This window comes from Sceloporus occidentalis, unplaced genomic scaffold (assembly GCF_023333645.1).
Source record: "Sceloporus occidentalis isolate IW3139 unplaced genomic scaffold, rSceOcc1.0.p SCAF_2, whole genome shotgun sequence".
Lineage (NCBI taxonomy): Eukaryota > Metazoa > Chordata > Lepidosauria > Squamata > Phrynosomatidae > Sceloporus > Sceloporus occidentalis.
In genome coordinates, this window is record NW_028316982.1 from 247,722,448 (window position 1) to 247,743,508 (window position 21,061).

Consider the following 21,061-nt stretch of genomic DNA (forward strand, 5'->3'; position numbering starts at 1 on the left):
GCTCAGTAAGCAGTTCTGTATTTATTTCCAAATGCTATTCATTGTAAACAGACTGCCAAGAAACTGAAACAATACATAAGACACACTGTCAGCATGAAATCACCCATTGTCATGCTCAGTTTTGTTTCATAATCACCATTCCATTCCCTTTTTCTCACCACGTCAACGTGCAGATAAATGATCAGATTCTCTGGAAACAGTACTGCAGTCCACTTGACTAAATTAAATGTAAATGACCTTCCTAAAATCATATTTATATACTGATGGATGACTACCTATTGGGAAAAATAGCTGTAATTTTTCTGTAGCATTGGTATTCTTGTTAAAAGTTGGAAGTGAAGAAATTCAAAACAATTACAGTAGTCTTCTCTGTTGTCTGGGCTGATTTTCTTTCTCCACCAGAATTTAGCCTGATGTACTTTTTTCAGCTGAATACATTTCAGCATAAAGATACATTATGAATGGAAGGCTATCTCTTGACCAGATCTCTGTGTTTCTTCATTCATTAGATTTTTCTGTATGGGGCTAACACAAATACTGTGATCGGTGTAAATTATGTGAAAACTTGCATTTGTTTAGCTGCTTTACCTCACTCTGTCTCTGTTATATGCAGATATAACACTCCTGATTTTGTGATCTGTCTCTTCTTGTTTTTGTTTGCATGGATTCTCCACTTCACTTTTCAAATTTTGTTTAAACATGGTATAACGGTATATCTCCATTGGTGCTAACCACAGTTATGTGCCTAAAGAATATTTTTAAACACATATTCACAGTATAATTTGCAGGTCTTGTTTATGAGGTTATCTGCTTAATGCCAGTATTTGTTAACATAACAACAACCCATTTCTAGAGCAAGCTATGGAAAGGGACATATCATTTGGAGCAGATGATAACATGTTCAAAACTCAAATGTACTCTTCATTTCCCAACAATGGTTAGAAATGGTTTTATTTGCACTGCATGTTAATCATTGGCACATGCTTATCTTCAAAAGTCATGATCTGTGATTCATACACCACAGCACCTAAAGTTTTACTTAAGAGTTATCTGAAGATTCAAGCCTACTCTTCAGAAATTGGAATATTAAAATATTACTGGTGAAAGGTATCATTTACAATGTAGAGTTCTCTGCCCTGTAGCAAACGCTCTGGTTGCACAGAATACTCACAGTTAAGGTGAACTTTCTCATGTCAAGAAAAAAAACCTGACAATTTAAAATAGGTTAAGCCAGAGGTAGGAAAAACATATATTGGGGTTTGATTATATATCACTGGGTAATTTGTAGTAGATCAGCAAGGATGTCTGACTCCTAGGTTTTCAACAATAGCACCAACAAAATAACTCCCCACCTCAATTGATAAACTTCACAACTAGAATGAAGAAAGCATAAGCTAACCAGAAACAAATTTGTATGGGGAATGACTGTGATGTCTGTTCTATTGTGGTACTGTATTCCTTTAAAACAAATCTTGGGTTTAGAATGCTTTAATTCTAATTATATTTCCTTTGCATCATGCTCTGGTTGTTGTCTCTCAGTATTTTAGTACAAACACAAGTACATTGTGCAGGTTTGATGTCTACTGCCTCTTGGCTAAGGTAGTTAGGTAACTGGAATCTGTTCTGGATGATGTGGGGGAGCTTTTAATAAACAGAGGATTATCTTCCATAATGTATTTGTCTACAAAATAACAGTCATCTCGCTTGAATTATTGTTAGCTGTGTTCTTCATGTTGCAGTTATGGGCCCTGGCTTTGCAAGTAAAGGGAAACATGCAGGACCTTTTGCATAGTGCATATCCCAAGCCTCTGTCACAACTTCTACAACATGAACCATACAGAGCTGTGCAGATTTTCTGGAGAGGAGAGGGAAAAGGTACCTTCTTTCCAGTGCCGCAGAGTTCTGGGACAGAGGGAACAATAGGGAAAGGAACATAGTTTTGGGGGTTTTTTTTTCAGGCTATGTGGCCATGTTCAAGAAGAGTTTATTCCTGATGTTTCGCCTGCATCTGTGGTTGGCATTTTCAGAGAATACTGGCATGGAAGAGAGTTGGGTATATATATATTGTGTGACCCTGGGTAGGGAGGAGTGATTTCCATATTAATCTGTGTATTATTTTGTGGTTGTTGGCAAGGCCTAAGGGTGGGAGAAAAAGGCAAATAGGATTAGTGTCTGTTTAATTAGTGATCATTGTCTGCTGAGAAACCTTAGACCCTGGCTGGTTTATCATTTGTATTTGTTGAGTCCTGATTTTGCTGTTTTTCAGGTCTGGTAGCAAAATTTTGTTCACTTAAGGGTTTTTTCTTTGCTGTTGAAGTTGTCAGAGTGTTTATCTTTACTTTTAAACTTTTTATGTCTTTTAAGTAATGTTATATTGTTTCATGTGATGATTTTAACTGATTTTTAAAAAAACATATTCTTTTTTTCCGTTTCCTTTCCTTTTTTTTTTTCTTTCTTTTTTTTCTTTTCTTTTCTTTTTGTCAATCTTTCTGCAAGCCGCCTTGGGTCCCAGTTTGAGAGAAAGGTGGCATACACATGAAATGAATAAATGAATAAATAAATAACAATTCAATATTGTTTGACATTCTTAGAAAAGAAAGAAGAAAACAAAAGGATAGTATTTGTCAATTTAACTTAAAAGTATTTTGGTCCTTGCTTTGAAAAGCTTTTTATGTTTTGTTTGTGATACCCAAAGTAACTAATAAGATCTAAATGGTGTATATTTCTTCAGAACTAGTGGTTGTCGTTTAAAAAAAACACCATGTTTTAAAATATCAGGTTGTCTAATCACATAAACTACATTTCTAATCTTTATCTTCTAATAACTTCTTTGTAAGACACTTTTTTTGGTTAGCTGCAGTACATTTTGTGTTTGCTCTTTATCCTAAACTACTATGTCTGCTAAACTATGTTATCAACTGAATAAGTCATTCAGGCAAACTAGATACATAATTACTGCAGATTACACAAGTTATTTGTGTCTTCCTGGATTCATTTTCTTATATTGTCTCCTAACAATGATAAATGGAGGCCCCTTCTATCCCTTAAACAGTGACTGAGATATTAAAAGTTAACAAACATCTGTCTTAGACTAGATGCCTCCTGTTACATCTTTGTGCATCATGCTTCTGTTAAAAGCTGAACAGCAGGGTCAGAAATAAGCTGGCAACCTAAAAACCTAACAGCAGGGAGGAAGTATAAGCTGTCAACCTTAGTCCAGAAAGCCACCTTATAAATTGAATTCCAGAGTGGCATTATGGAAAGATGCAGATGCTATATATACAGTCGGCCCACCGCATTCAAGGGGAATCTGTTCCAGACTCCCACCCCCCCAAGTCCTATAGGTCTGAATGGGGCCCATGCCTGCGAGTGCGCACAGGGTGCGCGCCGCGGGAACATGCCCCATTGAGGATAACAGAGGTCGCCCCTCTATGAATAATCAAGAACGCAAATATCAAGTCCTCAAGAAAGAAGGGGTGACTGTAAACTGCTTCCACACTTAAGCATTTACTGTTAAGGAAAAAGCAACATGGGATATACAGTGAAAGAAATAAAACATGTATGTGAGAGTCAGGATGACTCAGCAAAAAGCAATTAGAAGCCACACAGGTGTAAATGGTAATGTAGTTAGCAAGTCCTAAATGCCAAGGACAGAAATGCAAAGTGGATAATTGAACACACCTGAGAATTGTTAAGTGGTCAAGGCTGAGATGATGAAATCATTAATTCTGGGTAGAAACAAGAGAACCAATGAAAGTGGATGTACACGCCCACTGGGTGGATACTGACAAGAGTGGGTGGTATGATCCAAGGACTATAATAATGGCTATGAATCCCAATGTATTTTGTGGGTAGTAGTGAGGAGTATTATTGGATAGTTTTGGAGCTGTATATAGTAGAATAAAGTAGATCTTTTATATAAGACTACTGAGTTGTCTGGTGTCTTGAGTGAAGATACAAGAGCCAGCTGGATCCTGAAGAAGTGTGAAGACTTCTGTGGAAGCAAGAGTGAGAAGGCTTGGAGAGTTTGTCAGGGTCTTCAGCCTATTCTCTGTAACTCTGCTGCTTTAGAGCAAAGCTTTAACCACTGGCCAAAACTGGTCAGTGCCGGTGCGTAACAAGGTGGTGAGTTCGAGCCAGAGGTGAAGAGCTACAACTCCCATCATCCCTGACATTTACTTGCTCAGGAATTGACATACACTCAGCCCTCCTGTATCCACAGAGTCAACCAGCTACAGTTTGAAAATAATAATTTTTTTAAATCCATAAAACAAACCTTGATTTTGCCATCTTTTATAACGGCCATTTTACTACACCATTGTATATAATAGGACTTGAACATACATGGATTTTGTTATCCGTGTGGGGGTCTTAGAACCAAAACCCAGCAGATACTGAGGGCTGACTGTATATGGTTCACTGAATTTTATGAAGAATATCATTAGACTTTCTTATTTCATTTTTTCCATACTGTTGTCTCATCTTAATTTTCTACCTAGTTTATAACAATTTCCCTTCAAACACAACTGCAGTAACTCCCAGTTCAGTGTGGACTGGCAAACTGCTACAAAGGTTTTGAGGCCTATTGTGCCTTTAAATAATAGCTTCCTACTTGCCCTACTTTTACAAAGCTAGTTCCTCCTTTCCTATTCAGTCATTATGGGCTTCAGCATTCCTGACTGTCCTTATGTAATCCATTTCTCTTCCTGTTTCCAATAAAAAAGAACAATTACTTCTGTGTTTGTATGCCAAGGGATCTTGCATCACCTTTGAGAGCAACCACACACAAAAAAGTTGTAGCATGAGCTTTCATATATTCAGTCTACTTCCTCAAAATGTGAGTAAGGATTATGATCTCAGGGTGTAACTTGCAATTCATGTTACATGTTAGACTGAAAACTGAAGTATATGAGGAAACATCAGCATACTTGTATACTAATCTTACATTAAACCGCCTTCCACACTGCTCCCATCGTTGTTCCCATTCCACTTTGTCTTACCCCTTATTTATACATAAATAACTAGGGTTTGTTTTTGTTATATTATTCCATCAGTACTAAATGCTTTAAAGGTTTTTTGAACCTGACTTCCAAAGAATGTTTTTAATTTATTCCACACATTTCTCTTTGAGTTGTTAACATGCAAGCTTCATGTATATCATATGAACATTACTACCGTATAGCAACAAACAAAATTATGGTTTTATCCTCTCCTTTAGTTCTGTTTGTCAAAAACTGATAAGGAGCAATATGAAAAAGAAGAGAGACCAGAATCCCAACAGGAAATTCTACGAAGAGCTGCTAAAGACCTGCCTGTGTATACTACAACAACATCAAGAGGTAAGGCTATACAAAATGCAAAACTTCAGATGCCTTTTATTGTCTCAAAGGCTGAGTCTGCACTGCAGAAATAATGCTGTTTGACACCACTTTAACTGCCATGGATCAAAGCTTTGGAATTCATTGTGAAATATTTAGCCTTCTCTGTCAGAAGGCTCTGGTGTCACAAAAAAGTACAAATCTCTGGATTTGTAAAAAAAGTAAATTGCCATTTTGTTTAAATGTCGTTTGCATTCTTGATTTGTGGGAAAGACATACTTTACTAGTTGTAGATGAAACTGTAAACTGTATATGCTAAAAGTGAATAAATATGACTAAGTGTTCATAGATTGGGCCTTGTTGTTGTTGTGTGCCTTAAAGTCATTTTCAATTTATGGCGATCACAGGGTAAGATGTGTTCAGAGGGAATTTGCCTTTGCGTTCCTTTGAGGCTGAGAGAGTATGACTTGCTCAAAATCACCCAGTGGATTTCCATGGCTAAGCGGGGATTAGAACCCTGGTCTCCATAATTGTAATCCAACTCTCAAATCTCTACACCAAAGGTTCCCAACCTTTTTGACTCAAGGAGCCCTTATTTCTATAGAAGAGCCCCTATGAGGCCTACCCTATATCTTACAAGTTAATGGTGTTTAAGAGTATATATTAAAATATATTCTTAATTTCATTCAATTTTTATTTCTTTCATTTTCCTGGAGCGGCCGCGGAGCACCTGGGAAGTGCATGCGGACCACTAAGGGCTCCTCGGAGCAAAGGTTGGGAACCCCTGCTCTATACCATACTGGCTTTCATTGACATTATTCTTAAATTATTTTTATTTGCCCATTTAATTGTTTTAAATTGTTTTATGTTTTTATTAATTTTATGTTTTGATCAATTGTAAATTGTCTTGAAATCCATTCATGGGATAGAGGTGGGAAATAAATCAAGTTCTTGATAATAAATTGGCATACACAAAGGGAAACATTGTAGGAGGTAACATGCAAGCCTGAGGCAAATCCCTGTTAATAGTTTCACACTGCATCTTAATCATCTCACTGTGATGAAATTCCTCAGTCTGTACTAATAGATAGACATCCAGAAGACTGGTTTTCTAAAATGAAATCAGATCTAGAAATAATTTTGATATGAGCAATTATTGTTTCTTATGTTCCAGAGGATGAGTTGTGTGTATGTGTAAGAATGCAAAAACAATGTTCATACTCTTAGGTTGCATTCATGTTTAGGACTTCACATGAACAGATGCATCTTTTGCATTAATTCCATTTCTAGTTTTCATTCTAATGATATCTTTTAACCTCTCTTTTACTTAAGCCATCCTCATGGTTCATGTATTTTATGGAAGCAAGCTGTTGACAGAACTTTCACATCATTATTTAGACATTCCTCTTTTTGCCATTTTTAGCTTTTTGAGATGTAGCCTTTTATGCAGAGCAAAGACTCATTGAACTCTGAACCATTTAACTTATAAATTCCTGTTTTTAAAATGTTTTCAACAGCCATAAGATACTGCGATAGATGTCAGTTAATCAAACCAGATCGATGTCACCACTGTTCTGCCTGTGATCTGTAAGTACCCATTAGCTCTGGGAGGATTGGCTTGTATGCATTTATGAATTATTGTGGATTCATCGGAATATACATCTGAAGCTGAAGTATTATTTTTCCATGGCCAAGCTGTTTCTCCATCACCTTTAAATAAAATAAAAACAAACGGGGATTTCATACCAAAATTTATTTTACCTTAATTTGTTGAACGTTTGTTATCAGAGACGAGAGTAATACAGATTTATCTGTAAGCATGAGTCAGTCTCTCTTCTACACATGGAAAGTGCAATGAGAAATAGAAGTAGACAAACAATTTAGATTCTCTTTTACATTACAGTATGTCAGTATAGATTATGGCTAAATCATTTTAATAAGCTTTATTTGGTTGAACGCCTGCCCACTGTATGCTTTCTATATCAGATTTACATTCCCTGTTTCTGCTCATCATTTTGAGCTAGGATGTGAAGAACCAGCTTCCTGGAACATGCAGCTAATTTTCTCCTTTCTTTGTATGAGGAGTTAAAGAAGGAAGAAAGGAAAAAATCTTCTGATGAGGTCTTGAAAGCACCTAGGCAAGCTGTGTGTGTTACTTCTTCATTTCCACGGGTGCTCTTGGTGAAGTAGGGGCACTTCATAGACTTTTGATGAGTGCTCTACCAATTTTCCTCTCTTTGGAGTCCCTCTTCCCATATTGTCTGAGACCATGGTGGAAACTGGCTCAACTTCCAATACAATGTTCTTTTCCTTGACACAACCCTGATAGTAATTCCTTGCCTTCCTTGCTGTGGGGAGAGTCACATTTTTCTTACCATTTTTTCCCAAGATTTGTGAGAATGCTGCTAAACATTGTGCCATCTCAGGCTGCGGATATCTGCCATTTTCATTTTGCAGAAATACCTCTGGGTGCATTCACAGGTCTCTTGTGTACAGTGAGTTGGGACAGTAGGAACAAAAGGCTAATAATCCCTCTCGGTCATCCTTCCAAACATCACATTTACCCATGGCTGCATTTCATTATGAAAGAAAAAACCTGGAGATTTCTTAGTTATTTCCTATATAACCTGTTTTGAGTTTGTGAATGAGGTGAGATCTGAGCCATGGATTTTCTGTCTTCTCTTAATCGATATACTGTACTGGCAGAATATGGCCCATAATATTCCTTTGCACAACAACCTCTTATGATCTCGCAGTGCAAGTTTTCATTATACAATATGACCTACCATGCAGCACATGTGCTGTGTTCCATTCAGCTGAAAAGCTCCAGTCCAGTTGTTAACTGGGGTTGGCTATAGGAAGTATACAACTCTCTTGTTGCGACTACAGTACTGGTTGCCAGTCTATTTGCAGGCACAATTCAAAGTGCTGATTATGACCTATGAAACCCTATATGGCTTGGTGCAAGCTGTCTGAAGCACTGTGTCTTCCAAAATGAGCCTATTCTAAGATCTTCAGGGGAGGGTCTTCCTGGGCCCATTGGGTGGGAACAGGGGAGTGGCTCAGTGGCTGTTCCAACGCTTTAGAACTTCCTCCTTTGGGAGGTGTGGTTGGCTTTCTCTTTGCTCTCTTCCATCATCCCGCTGAAGCTTTTCTATTCCAACACACTTTTTCGAAATTGAATTTCAGGGCTTTCAACACAACGGGATCTTGTAGCACCTTTGAGACTTAACTTTGTGAAAGAATTTGTAGCATAAGCGTTTGTAAACTAGGTCTACTACCTTGGATGCAGTCTGCAAAAGCTTATGTGACAACGTCTTTATCACAATTAGTCTCAAAGGTGCTACAACAATGCTTTGCATTCTGATATTCCAGACTAACAGAACTGTGTCTCTGAGTTCTACCACCAGGACTTTTAACGGTTTCCTTTTTAAAAAAAATTACTTCTTCTTTTTCTTTTTATCCATCTTAACATTTTTAGTGGGATTCATGTTAATTTGTTTTAATTCTATGAATAATTTAATTTAATTGTATTTTAATAATAACTTTTGATGTTTTCTGGTTTATTTTTGTATGTGTTTTAATGATGTTTTACTTTTGTAAGCCAGCTTGAATCCTAGTATTGGGGGAAAGTTAGTTTAAAATGATGATGACGACATGGTGATGATGATGTCATTGTTCATCTCTCATTCACCATGAGTCCCAGTTTTGACAAAAAGGTGGGATGTAAACACTTATAAAACAATAATACTTTGATATGGCTGTAACTGCCTGTTTTTGAACATGATAAACACTCACTGTATTACTGAAATGAAGTTTATGGTTTATGGAAACAGTGTTTTCCTTGGCAGTTGCCATTTGTACAAGTTAATTAGCATTCTTACTGGAATAACCTGCTAAGGATTTTATACTGCTGCTGTTCAGATGTCTCCTAAATTAGAAGGCTTTCATGGCCAGCATTCATAGTTTTTTGTGGGTTTTTCAGGCTATATGGCCGTATTCTAGAAGAGTAGTTTTCCCCTGACATTTTGTCAGCAACATGTTCATTTCCATGTTTTGATTTTTGATTTTGGTGTCCTCTGTAATGTTTCATGTTGCCCCTAAAGTGCCATCTTCTACTGGGTGGAAATTTAAGCTACTATGCTAAAACATTTTCTCTGATGCTGAAATGCTGCAAAAAGCTTTGAAATACTGGTTTTAGAGCTATCTGTCACTTTCCTTATATCTCGCCATATAGCAACTCATGAAAGTCAGAGAATAACAATAAAAATACATATGGTTAAACATATGCAGAAGTTTATATTAAAATAATAGATCTGCTTGTTGGAAAAAGCATATTAGTGTTTTCATATTGTCATTACACTGAAATATATATTCTTTTTTTTTCTTTAGATGTGTCCTGAAAATGGATCATCATTGTCCATGGTATGCTTTTCTTTGTTATTTTCTTCCAACAAAAAGGGAAGTACCAGTAACCAAACAATGTTGATGGCTATACTGCAAGATTAGCCAAGGACAGTAATAAATAGAGCTGGTACCTATACCAGTGTTACTATAGTGTAACTATAAGGTGCAGGACAGTTTTCCAAGGCAGCCCTCTGAGAACACCTGTATCTTCAAGGCCATCCTACTACTGCAGAGATATGCTGCTTGGGTGCTGGAAACTTCCCCTCCAGATGTTAACAGATTTGGCTTTCTCTGTTTTTCTGTGGTAGCACATCTGTATTCTTACTTCACCCATTCGACCTGCATCAGTGTAGTTATATTAACCAACACGCTCCTGCCCTTGGAGTGATTGTCTCTGGGAGAATTTAAATGCTGCATTGATATAGCTTGGTCCATTGTCAAAGGCTAAGTTTAGATTAGATTTATTTTTATAGCAAGTCATATTTCTCACATTACAAGCTTAAGGTTGCAGTCCTCTTTATTAAAATGAATTGAAGCTATATTATTGACTGGTACAGGGTGTTCAAAAGGAAAATGCCAATTCCTCATGCCACTGCATCCTCAAATATCTGCAACATATCGATAGTTTCAAAGGTTTGTGGGCTGCCAAACAAAACAGGAGGAGCCACATATTCCTACTGTAGAAGGAAGCAGATGATTACTTAGCAATTTTCCTTTATTTATTTCTTTTTAGGGTGAATAACTGCGTGGGATTTTCGAACTACAAGTTTTTCCTCCTTTTCTTATTATATTCCCTCCTGTATTGTCTATTTGTTGCTGCTACAGTTCTCCAGTATTTCATAAAGTTTTGGACAGTAAGTTTCTTTAGCAGACCTTATCCGCTTTGTGTGTATAATATAGGTTAAAAAGCACTCTGCTTTCGTTTTTGACATACCACATAACCATCATCAGTTTGAGATGGCTGAAGTAATATAAATCTGCTAAATACAAACATTACCCTCATTTAATTTTGACTGATATTAAGATCTTCATTGCTCTGGTCAAATTTTATGATTTAAACTTTTATTAAATCACTGCCTTAAAAGAATTCCTATTGGTTATGCTGTAGCATACAAAATTATATACCACAAGCTAGATCATCTCTGTGGTGATGCATGTTGTCTGAATGCTATGCACTTTCACAGCTGTCTTTCAGAAAAGACTTGACTAACATCCTTAGAATATAAGAGAGTTGCTTGTTTAGTGACAGAATGGCTAACAAGCCAAATTTTAAATGCCTCATCACACAAGCAGTATATGCATGCATCTCATGTTTAAAAAAGGACATATATATTTTCACCCAGTTACAGTAAAAATTAACCTCTTAATATTTCATGATGGTTCTTGCTTTATTTATCTTCACAATACCCTTCTGGCAGTGAGTTAGGCAGAGACAGATGTTAGGACCCATGTGGACTTCTACATGTTGGGTAAGGCACAGGCAGATGTAAAATTGGCTTAACTGTATATATCTTAGCCCTAATGAACAAGTCTTTTATCTACAAATGCTGCCCATTTCCTGCTTTTTCTCAGTATGCCACAATAAGCATGGAACTCCTTGTAGCCTGTTAGAACTTGCAAACTATCTCTACCAGAATCAGTACAGGCTATGATTTTAAATCATGGATTGTACTGTTTTTATTTATAAGTTTTCTGAGAATTTCAGAGCTGTGTGGCCAGGTCTAATTTTATTTGTAGAATTCTTTTATATTAAACATAGCTATTACATTTGGAACAGTCTAAATGTCTAGAATTTAGAGAAGCAACTTTCTTGTTTTAATGTTAACACATTTGGTAGTGGACAATAAGAAAATACCCATAGAAGTGTGCTTACCATTATTTATTGAAGATTGTGCTTCAGTCTGTATCCTAAATTGTTGTAGAACATCCCCACTGTATATGTCTGTTTAAATTAAGTTTAAAATTAAATTCTCTCTTTTGGGAGGGGAATTTTGATGAATTTTCATTCTCTAGATTTGTGATACCTCCATTTTCATCTGTGTTTGATCATTTCTATCACTGTTAGCAAAGAAGGTACTGTTATGGAACTCTATAAAAAACCAGTGCTCTAAAAGTAGTTTAAGAACATTTGTAAATACTCCTGATTTAGTTGCATTGACATTAGTGAAAACTGTCAAGTCATAGTGCAGCTGAATTTAGTATTTTTTTCCTGTTTCTTTGAGTCACAACAATACATTAATTTGCCATTCAAAACTGATAAATAATAATAATAATGTAATTAAAAACATTGATTCATTAACATAATCTGACTACATAAATATGGATATTTGCCTAAATCCTTCAACATGGGACTAATCAATAGGATTTAGGCCCTCTCTGCCCTACTTTGTCTTTGAATTTCTATTTTTAAAATTCAGTAAGACCATTTTTCATTCATTTGGCTGGCTTTTGCTCTTACTTCTGTTTTTAAACCATGGAAGGAAAAGTTACAAGTCCATGAGGAAACTAACGACAACTTCTTAGCTGTAGGAAAACTGCTATTTTCAGTTAAGCCTAGCCACTATAGGGAAAATTCCAAAAAGAAAGAGTTCAGATACTAATTTGGCTATGTAGCAATAGGGGTGAAGCAGATGGGTAGCAAGGAGCGGTCTCCGGTCGCAATTGTGCCAGGACTGCACGGACTACTTCCAAAGCAGGCCGCCACCAGGATCCGGATTATTCCAGTTCCTTTTTGATCTGGTCCAATCCAGATCATGGCATCGGAGCACCTTCCGACTGCTTTGGGGGCATGCGTTGTTTGAACACCATGCTCCCACAGCAGCCAGAAGCCACTTTATTTGGTCTGTGTTTCGGGCCATAGAGAAATGCACACAGTACAACAAATTAAGGACACCTGTATTGGGGCTGTTGCAAGTAATAGGCTCTTAAAACTGTAAACTTATTTCATGTGATCATATTTTGGTCAAATAGTTCTAAAGTAGTTGTATTGGTTATTCTAAAGCAAGAGAATTTGAAAGCAAGTCTTCAGACCAAAACATACTGCAGAAATAGTTTTATGAAACATTGAGCCTTCTCTGTCAGTGAGCTCTGGGGCCACAATAAACTACAATTCCCAGGATTCCCTAGCACTGAGTTAAAGCAGTCTCAAACTGGATTATTTCTGCACTCTGTTTTGAACCTTTATATCAGAGTTGATGAACCAGTAGCCCACCAGCTCTTGTAAGATTGGCACTCCCATCAACCTTCATCATTGCTCCTGCTGATAGGACAGATGAGGGCTGTAGCCCAGCAACATCTGGAAAGCCACTGGTTTGCCAACTCTCATCTGAAAGCTGCATATTCTCTAGGCAGTTCACTTTGTGTGTGTGCATCATTTCTGTTATATTCCTAGCTCTTTTAGGGGGGAAAGATGGCTTTAGCTATACTTAATTCTGTCTTTTTATCAGATACATGAATTTTAACTTGCCATTATCCTCACCCAAAAGGTATTAAAACAGTTTGGTTAGAATTTCTTCAACTTAAGCTGCTTTTGAGGACAGAGTGGGGAGCATTTGTTCATCCAGGTATCATTGGATACCCGTCCTCATCAGCCCCAGTATGTGTGGCCTATGATAAGTATAGTAGGACTTCAGTCCAGCATTTGAAAGAGCTTTAGTTTTATCACCCCTGCTCAAATGCACGAGGAGATGTAGTTTTTTGGCCTTTCTTGAATAGATTTGAGGGTAAGATTTTTGATACAGCTCCTTTCTTCTAAGCTGTACAACAAGGAACAAAAATAAAATAACAGCATTGCCCCAAAGCAATTTTAGTTGATGAACTAAACACTTCATTGTAAATTAATGTTACTCTCCAAATAATGTTTTAAAATGTAATATTGGTAAGAACGTCATATTATCAAAATGCTTTAGTTCATAGCTGGTTAACAAATTTCAATTAAAGCCTCAAATTATAGACATTAACTTCCAGAAGATTTCCTGATCTTGTGTACAACAACAGATTAGCTTCAGAGTAGGTCTTCAGATACTGAAAATCAGAACAGTTGATAACTTTCTTAATTTTAATGGTGCGTCCTGAATCTACACCATTAAAATCAGTTATCCCTTCAGTCTCATTGTGCAGACACAAATTCACCTTTACATGTTCATTCAGTGAATGTAGACTTGCCATTGAATGCTGCACGTATTACACCTTGTGCACGCAGAAACCATTTTCTAACCGCATTTTTACTGTCTCTCAGTAATAGCCTCAGAGAGTTATAGTTATTTAATAAATTGTCTTTATTTGCACAAAGCTTTGCCGCAGGAAATCTGCTGAGAATTGTCCAAAGGTAAAATGCAATTTAAGATGAAGTCTAGTGTTCTAGTATGCACTTTTTATACATTAATTTTGAATATTGAGTCATAAGATCATCTATTGTGCTATTTTTATATTATCCTATATTATAATTAAAATATATTTTATTCTATTAAAACATATTTGTAGAGATCCTAAGGAAGAAGCTATTGCTCTTAAGTGTGTGAGAAATAGATGTTAAACTATCTAAATCTATGAATAAAAGGCAAATCATGTGCTTTTTTTATTTTATTTTAAAGGTCATCTTTTAGAAAGAATTGATTTTTGAACATATGTAACCACGGTAACTATAGAATTAAGTATATAATGAGATGTTTTTGTAGTTTGAACACATATGACAGATTTATTAAACTAAATATTTTAGTAAAATAATTTTTCTCACTAAATGATGCTCATACTCAATATAAAAAACCCAACAAATTATACATAATTCCCTTTATAATTCTTGCCTTCTTACCTATATATATTGTATTGAAATTGTTTGAAGCCTAACCTTGTCTAAATATTTTAAGCTTTAATAATATTTTGTGTCTATTTTCTATGAGAACTAGTGTGATGTAGTGGTTTGAGTGTTGGGCTACAACTCTGAGAGACCAGGCGTCTGATTCCTATTCAGATATGGAAACCCATTTGAGCAAGTCACACTCTCTCTGCCCCAGACAAAGACAGTGACCAACCCTTCTGAAGAAATCTTGCCAAGAAAACCTCATGATAGCTTCATTTTAGGTTTGCCATGTCAGAAATGACTTGAGGTTTTACAACAACAACATTAATTTCCATACTTAGTCCTGTTTTATAAGAACTGTGGGGAACTGTTGCTCACAGAGACATGAGTATGGCCTCTCCTCTTCCCTCTTGCCCAGAGAGTCCCTGTTTCCTGGATATGAAGACACAGATCCAGCCCAGTCCTTTCTTTGAATTGTTTATGGGCCATGCGCCAGCCACCTCAAGGTGCTTTTCTTCTCTGTGCCCCAAACTTGATTTAAGGACAAAACCCAGAAGGGACTGCAGTAGTGGGGAAATGTACTAAGGGAAACAGCATGCTTCTTTGGTGATTGATAAGCTAAGCTCCATTCCTAGCAATAATCTATACAAGGTTGAACTTGCCTCCATTTCTGCCACATCAGTATGCAGGGGATGGGGGGGGATATGGCATTAGCACAGAAATTTGTAGGCTCAGTTTGTTCCAGGAGGAGGGCAAAGACGTAAATTTGACTTTGTTTCCATTCTTATCCCCATAATTCCTTCAGAATTCCCTTTTATAGCAATAAATATTCAGGGAGTCACTTAGCTCATCACTTCTCTCTTGACATTAGGTTGGTCAAGCAGTCTTGTGAAATTTTCTGCTAAAAACCAGTTAAGCATTCATTTATATAACGACTTCATCTCTGTGTCTTGCATATTATTCAAAATGACAGTCAAAACTGCATAACAATACAACAGTGAAGCAATAAAAACAATAAATAATGAAATAAAACAGTAAATAACAGACAGCAATGATAAATTAAGTGTAATTTCTTGGAAGTGTGTGTGAAATCTTCTTTTCATACAAAAGCAAGGGCAGTCAAATAGCTTTCAGTTCTGTTTTTAATTTTGTTTAGTTTAAATTATTCTATTGTTGACCAAATACTTCAGATTTCTTTTCATGCCACTCACAAATTAATATATTCTTTGTCTGAAATCCAGCCTTACTCTGATGGATTGAAAACCACCACAAGCACAGTTGTATAGTTGTATATAAAACCTCTCTTACTACCTTTGTGTCAATTCTGAAAATATACAGCTGCCAGTTCAATAGGCCTTGTGGTGGCACAGTGACATTAAAAAGTACTAAAGGACCAGAATTGCTTAAATCTTTCTTCATTGGCTCAGTCTATGCCCCTAATAATTTTAGTTTTTCTATAAGTCCTTTATTTATAAATTCTTCACAAGACTGAAGTAATGCACATATTGAACAAGCTAAAAGCTAGTGAGTTACTTTGGGTTTATTTATTTTTTCTAATAATCAGTGAATTTATCTTTGAGTCCTTTTATTAGTCATTTATTTGGAAGAAACACCTGAATCCTATTTTTACTCCCCACTAGAGCATACTTTTTCAATCAGTGGAACATATATAATTGTTGAGTTAGCAAGTTACCATTGATTCTGTACCTCCTCTTAACTGGGATTATCAATTAGATTTAAGCCAAACTTGATTCAGTAGATCCAATCTAAATGGGACTTAGAATAGAATGTAGGCCAAACTTTCATTTTCTGTAGTTAGGGAGGATCCAGTCACACTAAAATACTTTAGGTGAGATTTTATAATGTAGATTTTAGTGTAAACATTATACATGTGAGACTATACTATGTCTTCTCAACCATTTAGCTGGTCCCTGCCCCAGCCATTTAGGGGTGATGGTGTCCATAGGGATCGGAGAAATGCCTAGCTGTAGCCTCATAACTAGACACATACCAATGATGCTAAGATCTTCAAGGGTCCTCTAGAGAACACTAGTAGAAGATGCAATCATTCCATGTCTGGCTATGATGGGACATACCAGATATTTCCTTGATACCCCCTACACTCTCCACCAGCCATTGAATGGCTATGGCGAAGTCTGAGGCAGCAAAATTGTCGGTCATGGGACAGCTTTGGTCATTTAAAGAGAGGAAGAAATGACCAATTGTCCTTTATTGGTGCACAAGGTCCCAAAAAAGACACACATACATACATATTTATTTATTTAGAGTATTCATATTCCACTCTTAAACCAAAAAAGGCTCTCAGAGTGGCTTGCAAACTGTTAAACCCTCAGACTTGCAATCTAAATAAGACATGACCTACAAAGAAAAGGGAATGGTAGTGGGGAGGTGGGATTAAATCCAGCAGGTACTGCCTGTTCTTTGAATTTTAAAAGTTTCACTGTTGCTTTTTACATTGATACTCCATACACATAAATTATTGATAAAGGCTAATAGCAGGCATTGTGACTTACAGTTATATATTGTTTTCATGTGATCTAACAAAGAAGCCTTTAAGGGCATATCAATCGGAACTGTATTGTTCCATTTGGCCCTTAATTTTAAAAACTGGTTTCATGAATTGGTTTGAAAATAATATTTTTATATATAATATATTGTACATTGCTTTGGGGACCCTGATGGGAGAAATTGATCAATAATTTTTTTTAATAAATAAGTAAATAAATGTGCTCACAATACTGTTCAAATATAGTAATAATTTGTTTCATTATAAAGAGGTGGTTCTGTATGAGAGTATCAGTTGATCAGAAAGCTGTTAAAAAGGGGTTAATACTAAACTTCTTTTTCTTTTCCCCCCAGAATGAACTGTTAGATACTCGTGCAAAATTCCATGTTCTCTTCCTTTTCTTTGTGGCAGCCATGTTCTTCATCAGCATACTGTCATTGTTTAGCTACCACTGTTGGCTAGTTGGCAAAAACAGATCAACAATAGGTTAGTAAATTGTGGTGGTGGTGGTGGTGATCATTATTAACAGTTGTCATTGTTAGTAGTCACTCTTGTTTTTACACTACTGACTTCATCCTCAAAACAACTCTTTGAGCTATATCTGAGTGCTTATATCTGATCCTAAATCATGCAGTAAGGTTAGTCTCTGAGTGAGTTTACCAGTTCAGGAATCCACTAAAGGGCTGGGTTACCATGAGAAACATAAATTGTTTTCATTCACACCAAAAATGTGTTTCATGGGAAGAGATTTTCAATCTTCTCCTTAAAATCAATTTTTGTACCATCTTTCAAAATTACTTTTGACACTCCTGCCAAATTTCAGAAGAAATTGGTTGAATATTATGCTTAGGACTTCTTAAGTCTAAAGGACCTCTCTTTGTGTAGAGTGTGGTATTCAATCTTCTGGATTTCACCCAAGGCCCTTATTCCACAAAAGAACATATCATCTCTGTTAAGATTTAGATGGAAAGGGTTTAGAAGGAAAGATGGATATTTTTGTTTTTCTTTGTTATTGCCTGCTGAAATAAATGTTGCTGTTTTGTGGTTGTTTGTTTATCCGGCAAATGAAATCATTTCCTAATTGAATTATTTTGTATCATATTAAGGGATTTGTAAATATTTGGGTCAAAAGAAATAAAATGGGTGTTAATGATTCTTTAGTTATCAGGTTTGTCTTATCAGTGGGACCTTTGATATCTTTTAGTAGGAAATAATTGTATTGTTTAGGACACTCATTTATTGTGTTGCAGTTGTTGCAGAGATTCTTCCCTTCTTAGTTGCTTTATTTTTGTTTCCTTTATTATATATGATACAGAAGCATTCCGGGCACCAATGTTTCGAAATGGACCTGACAAAAATGGTTTCTCACTTGGATGCAGCAAAAATCTAAAAGAAGTTTTTGGAGATGAGAAAAAGTACTGGTTGCTACCCATTTTTACAAGGTATTCTTACATAAATTGTTCCAATCTGTCTTAAAATGTAAAATCTAGAGTTTGGTGATTAGAAGAGGATGGCAAACAGTTAACTTGAACTTTAGAAGCAGTTTACAATTTCAGAAATCTTTCAGAATTTTATTTATTTATTTATTTTATTTCTATGCCACCTTTCTGGCAGAAAAGGACGCTTAAATTAAATTAAATTATTCAATTTTACATTGCATAATCCCTGAACAGTGATTAGCCTGAATGCTAAATTTATTATACTTTCTCTGATCAGAGCAAAATTGATGTATCATGTATAGCTAATTTACTTTATTTTAATGTATGTAGACATAGTACAGCCAAAGATAATCTAGATTACATCCTCATTATTACAGGGCTCTAATTCCATAATGGGCAATTAAAATAAATTATCCCTTATCTCTGTCTTTGCTCTCCCCAGATGTTTTAATGTACATCTCTTATTAGCCCCACCTAACTTGGGCAGTGCGAAGGCATTAAGGGAACTGTAGTGCAAAACATGGAGGTACAAAAGTTCCTTAGCCTTGCTTTATTTAGACCTCTTTTACCTTAATACTTAGCTTCTTCTTTTCCTGGATACATTTTTTCCACATTAGGAAAGGAATTTAAAAGATTGCTAATATCATAGTGCTTTTATACATGTTTGTACTTGAAATAGTATTCATAGTTCTGGTCACTATACTATGGCTATTGTATGGCCAGAAGAAGTACAGAAAAGGTCTTCCAGAATGACTAAGGAGCTAATGCTAAAACTCTCTTGTGGGGAAAGTTCAGAACTTTTGGTGCTGTTCATTTTAGAAAAGAAGATGAGTGATATATAATCCACAACCTTGCTGCTGACAGAATTTAAAAAAAAACTCCACTACAGATTGCTTTTTTTGGGCAGCATTGTGGCCTGAAAACTGAAGTCCTGGCACTTTCATCTAGGAGTAAGAATCTTTTAACACAATGAAATTTACCACTTGCTGGATTAAGCTGTATTTTTGGTTAAGGTGAATATGAGCTATTGAGCTTTGTGACAGGGAATGGCATCTTTGATGGAAGCTTAAGAAACACTTTGTTCAACTTGAGGTCTTGAGAAACCTTTTTTGGACCCTGAATATTGTAACAACTGTTGCAGAGTCACAAACAAGCCATACTTGAGCAGGGTTATTTAAAAGGAGTGGAGCCTTTGAATGAAATGGATTGTATAGATCTCTTTCAGTCTGATTTCAGGCATGTGTCCGTGGGGATGAACGGGTGACTTCAGGAGAAATATAAAATCTTAGAGTTGGAAGAGACCTCAAGGGGGGGTTATACAGTCCAACCCGCTGCCATGTAGAAATACACAATCAAAGCACCCCTGACAGATGGCCAGCCAGCCTCTGTTTAAAATCCTCCAAGGAAGGAGACTCTACCACATTCCAAGGCAGTGTGTTCCACTGTCAAACAGCTCCTGCTGTCAGGAAGTTCTTCCTAATCTTGAGGTGGAATCTCTTTTGCTTCTCGACTACTCATTGGCATTTGATACCATTGGTCTTTGTGTCTTACTGGACTAGCACTGTTGTTTGTGTGTGTGTTCTTCTATGCTGCCTTCAGGGTCAGTTTCAGAAGAGAGCATAGATGGCTGTGTTGTGTTCAATTCCATTGCAACTAAGTTGTGGGGTTGCTTTGACATCTTTATGAAGCCACTGGGTGAATTTTTAACTACAGAGTATGCTAATGATACTCATCTCTGCTGCCCTCTGCTAACTGAGTCAGGTGAGGCTGTGCAGGTGATGAAGTGCTGCCTGGATTTGGTAGTGATCTCACTGAAGGCTAGTTAGGACATGGTTATAGCCCTGAAAAAGTAGGTGTCAGTGTAGACATGGACTCCTTGAAGCAGCATTATCATTTGAAACCCAAGCAGAGGGCCTTTTAATAGTCTTGATTGCCCCTTCAACTGCAGCTGTTTCTCAGCAGAGAAAACCTAGTTGCATGCAGTCATGCTCTGCTAATGCTCTGCCTGGATTATTACTACATATTATTTGTGAAACTGCCCTTGAAGAGTAGTCAGAAGCTTTAACTAGTGAAAAACCTAGCTACCAGAATTCTAACTAAATCAGCTAAAGAATATTATATTTCTCTAATGTTAAAAGAATGGTATTGGCTGCATATTCAGTCTGAGCCCAGTTCAGGTTGCTGATATTTACCATTGTTCTGCCAGGTCTATCTATTCACTCTAAATAAATAAAGAGCGAGCGAGTGATATTTACCATTAAATTGATGAATGACTTGAGACCAAAAGTCAGAAGGAAGCTAAATCAGAAATCTGCTTAGCAGTGTATAGCTTCTTTAGCAATTACTACAACCCTATGTTTTAAGAGAAAGAGGAAACAAAAGAAAGCTTCCCCAGCTCACACTGAGGCATATAAAGACACTACTGTGGATTCTGGAGTTAAATAGGCTGACTGCACTTTACATATAAAATTATAAAGATGTGCAATCCAAACATTTTTAGGATTTGAAGGTCTGCATTGTTGAAGTTATAAAGGCTAAGCTATAATCTTCAACTCAAACATTCTGTAGCTCA

At 36.4% G+C, this 21,061-nt stretch overlaps 1 protein-coding gene across 3 annotated transcripts in view; it reads left to right on the forward strand.

The window, feature by feature from the left end:
- The window catches only part of ZDHHC20 (zDHHC palmitoyltransferase 20), an 88,411-nt gene that overhangs the window by 60,770 nt on the left and 6,580 nt on the right, over positions 1–21,061 (forward strand). For 2 of the 3 annotated variants that reach the window (XM_089512625.1, XM_089512622.1), the window contains 7 exons: positions 5,219–5,339; positions 6,836–6,905; positions 9,711–9,743; positions 10,459–10,579; positions 14,017–14,052; positions 17,404–17,536; positions 18,366–18,492. In XM_089512625.1, coding sequence (XP_089368751.1) covers positions 5,219–5,339; positions 6,836–6,905; positions 9,711–9,743; positions 10,459–10,579; positions 14,017–14,052; positions 17,404–17,536; positions 18,366–18,492 — 641 coding nt within the window. The remainder of the gene's footprint in view (positions 1–5,218; positions 5,340–6,835; positions 6,906–9,710; positions 9,744–10,458; positions 10,580–14,016; positions 14,053–17,403; positions 17,537–18,365; positions 18,493–21,061) is intronic. The other variant, XM_089512623.1, reaches the window with a different exon arrangement.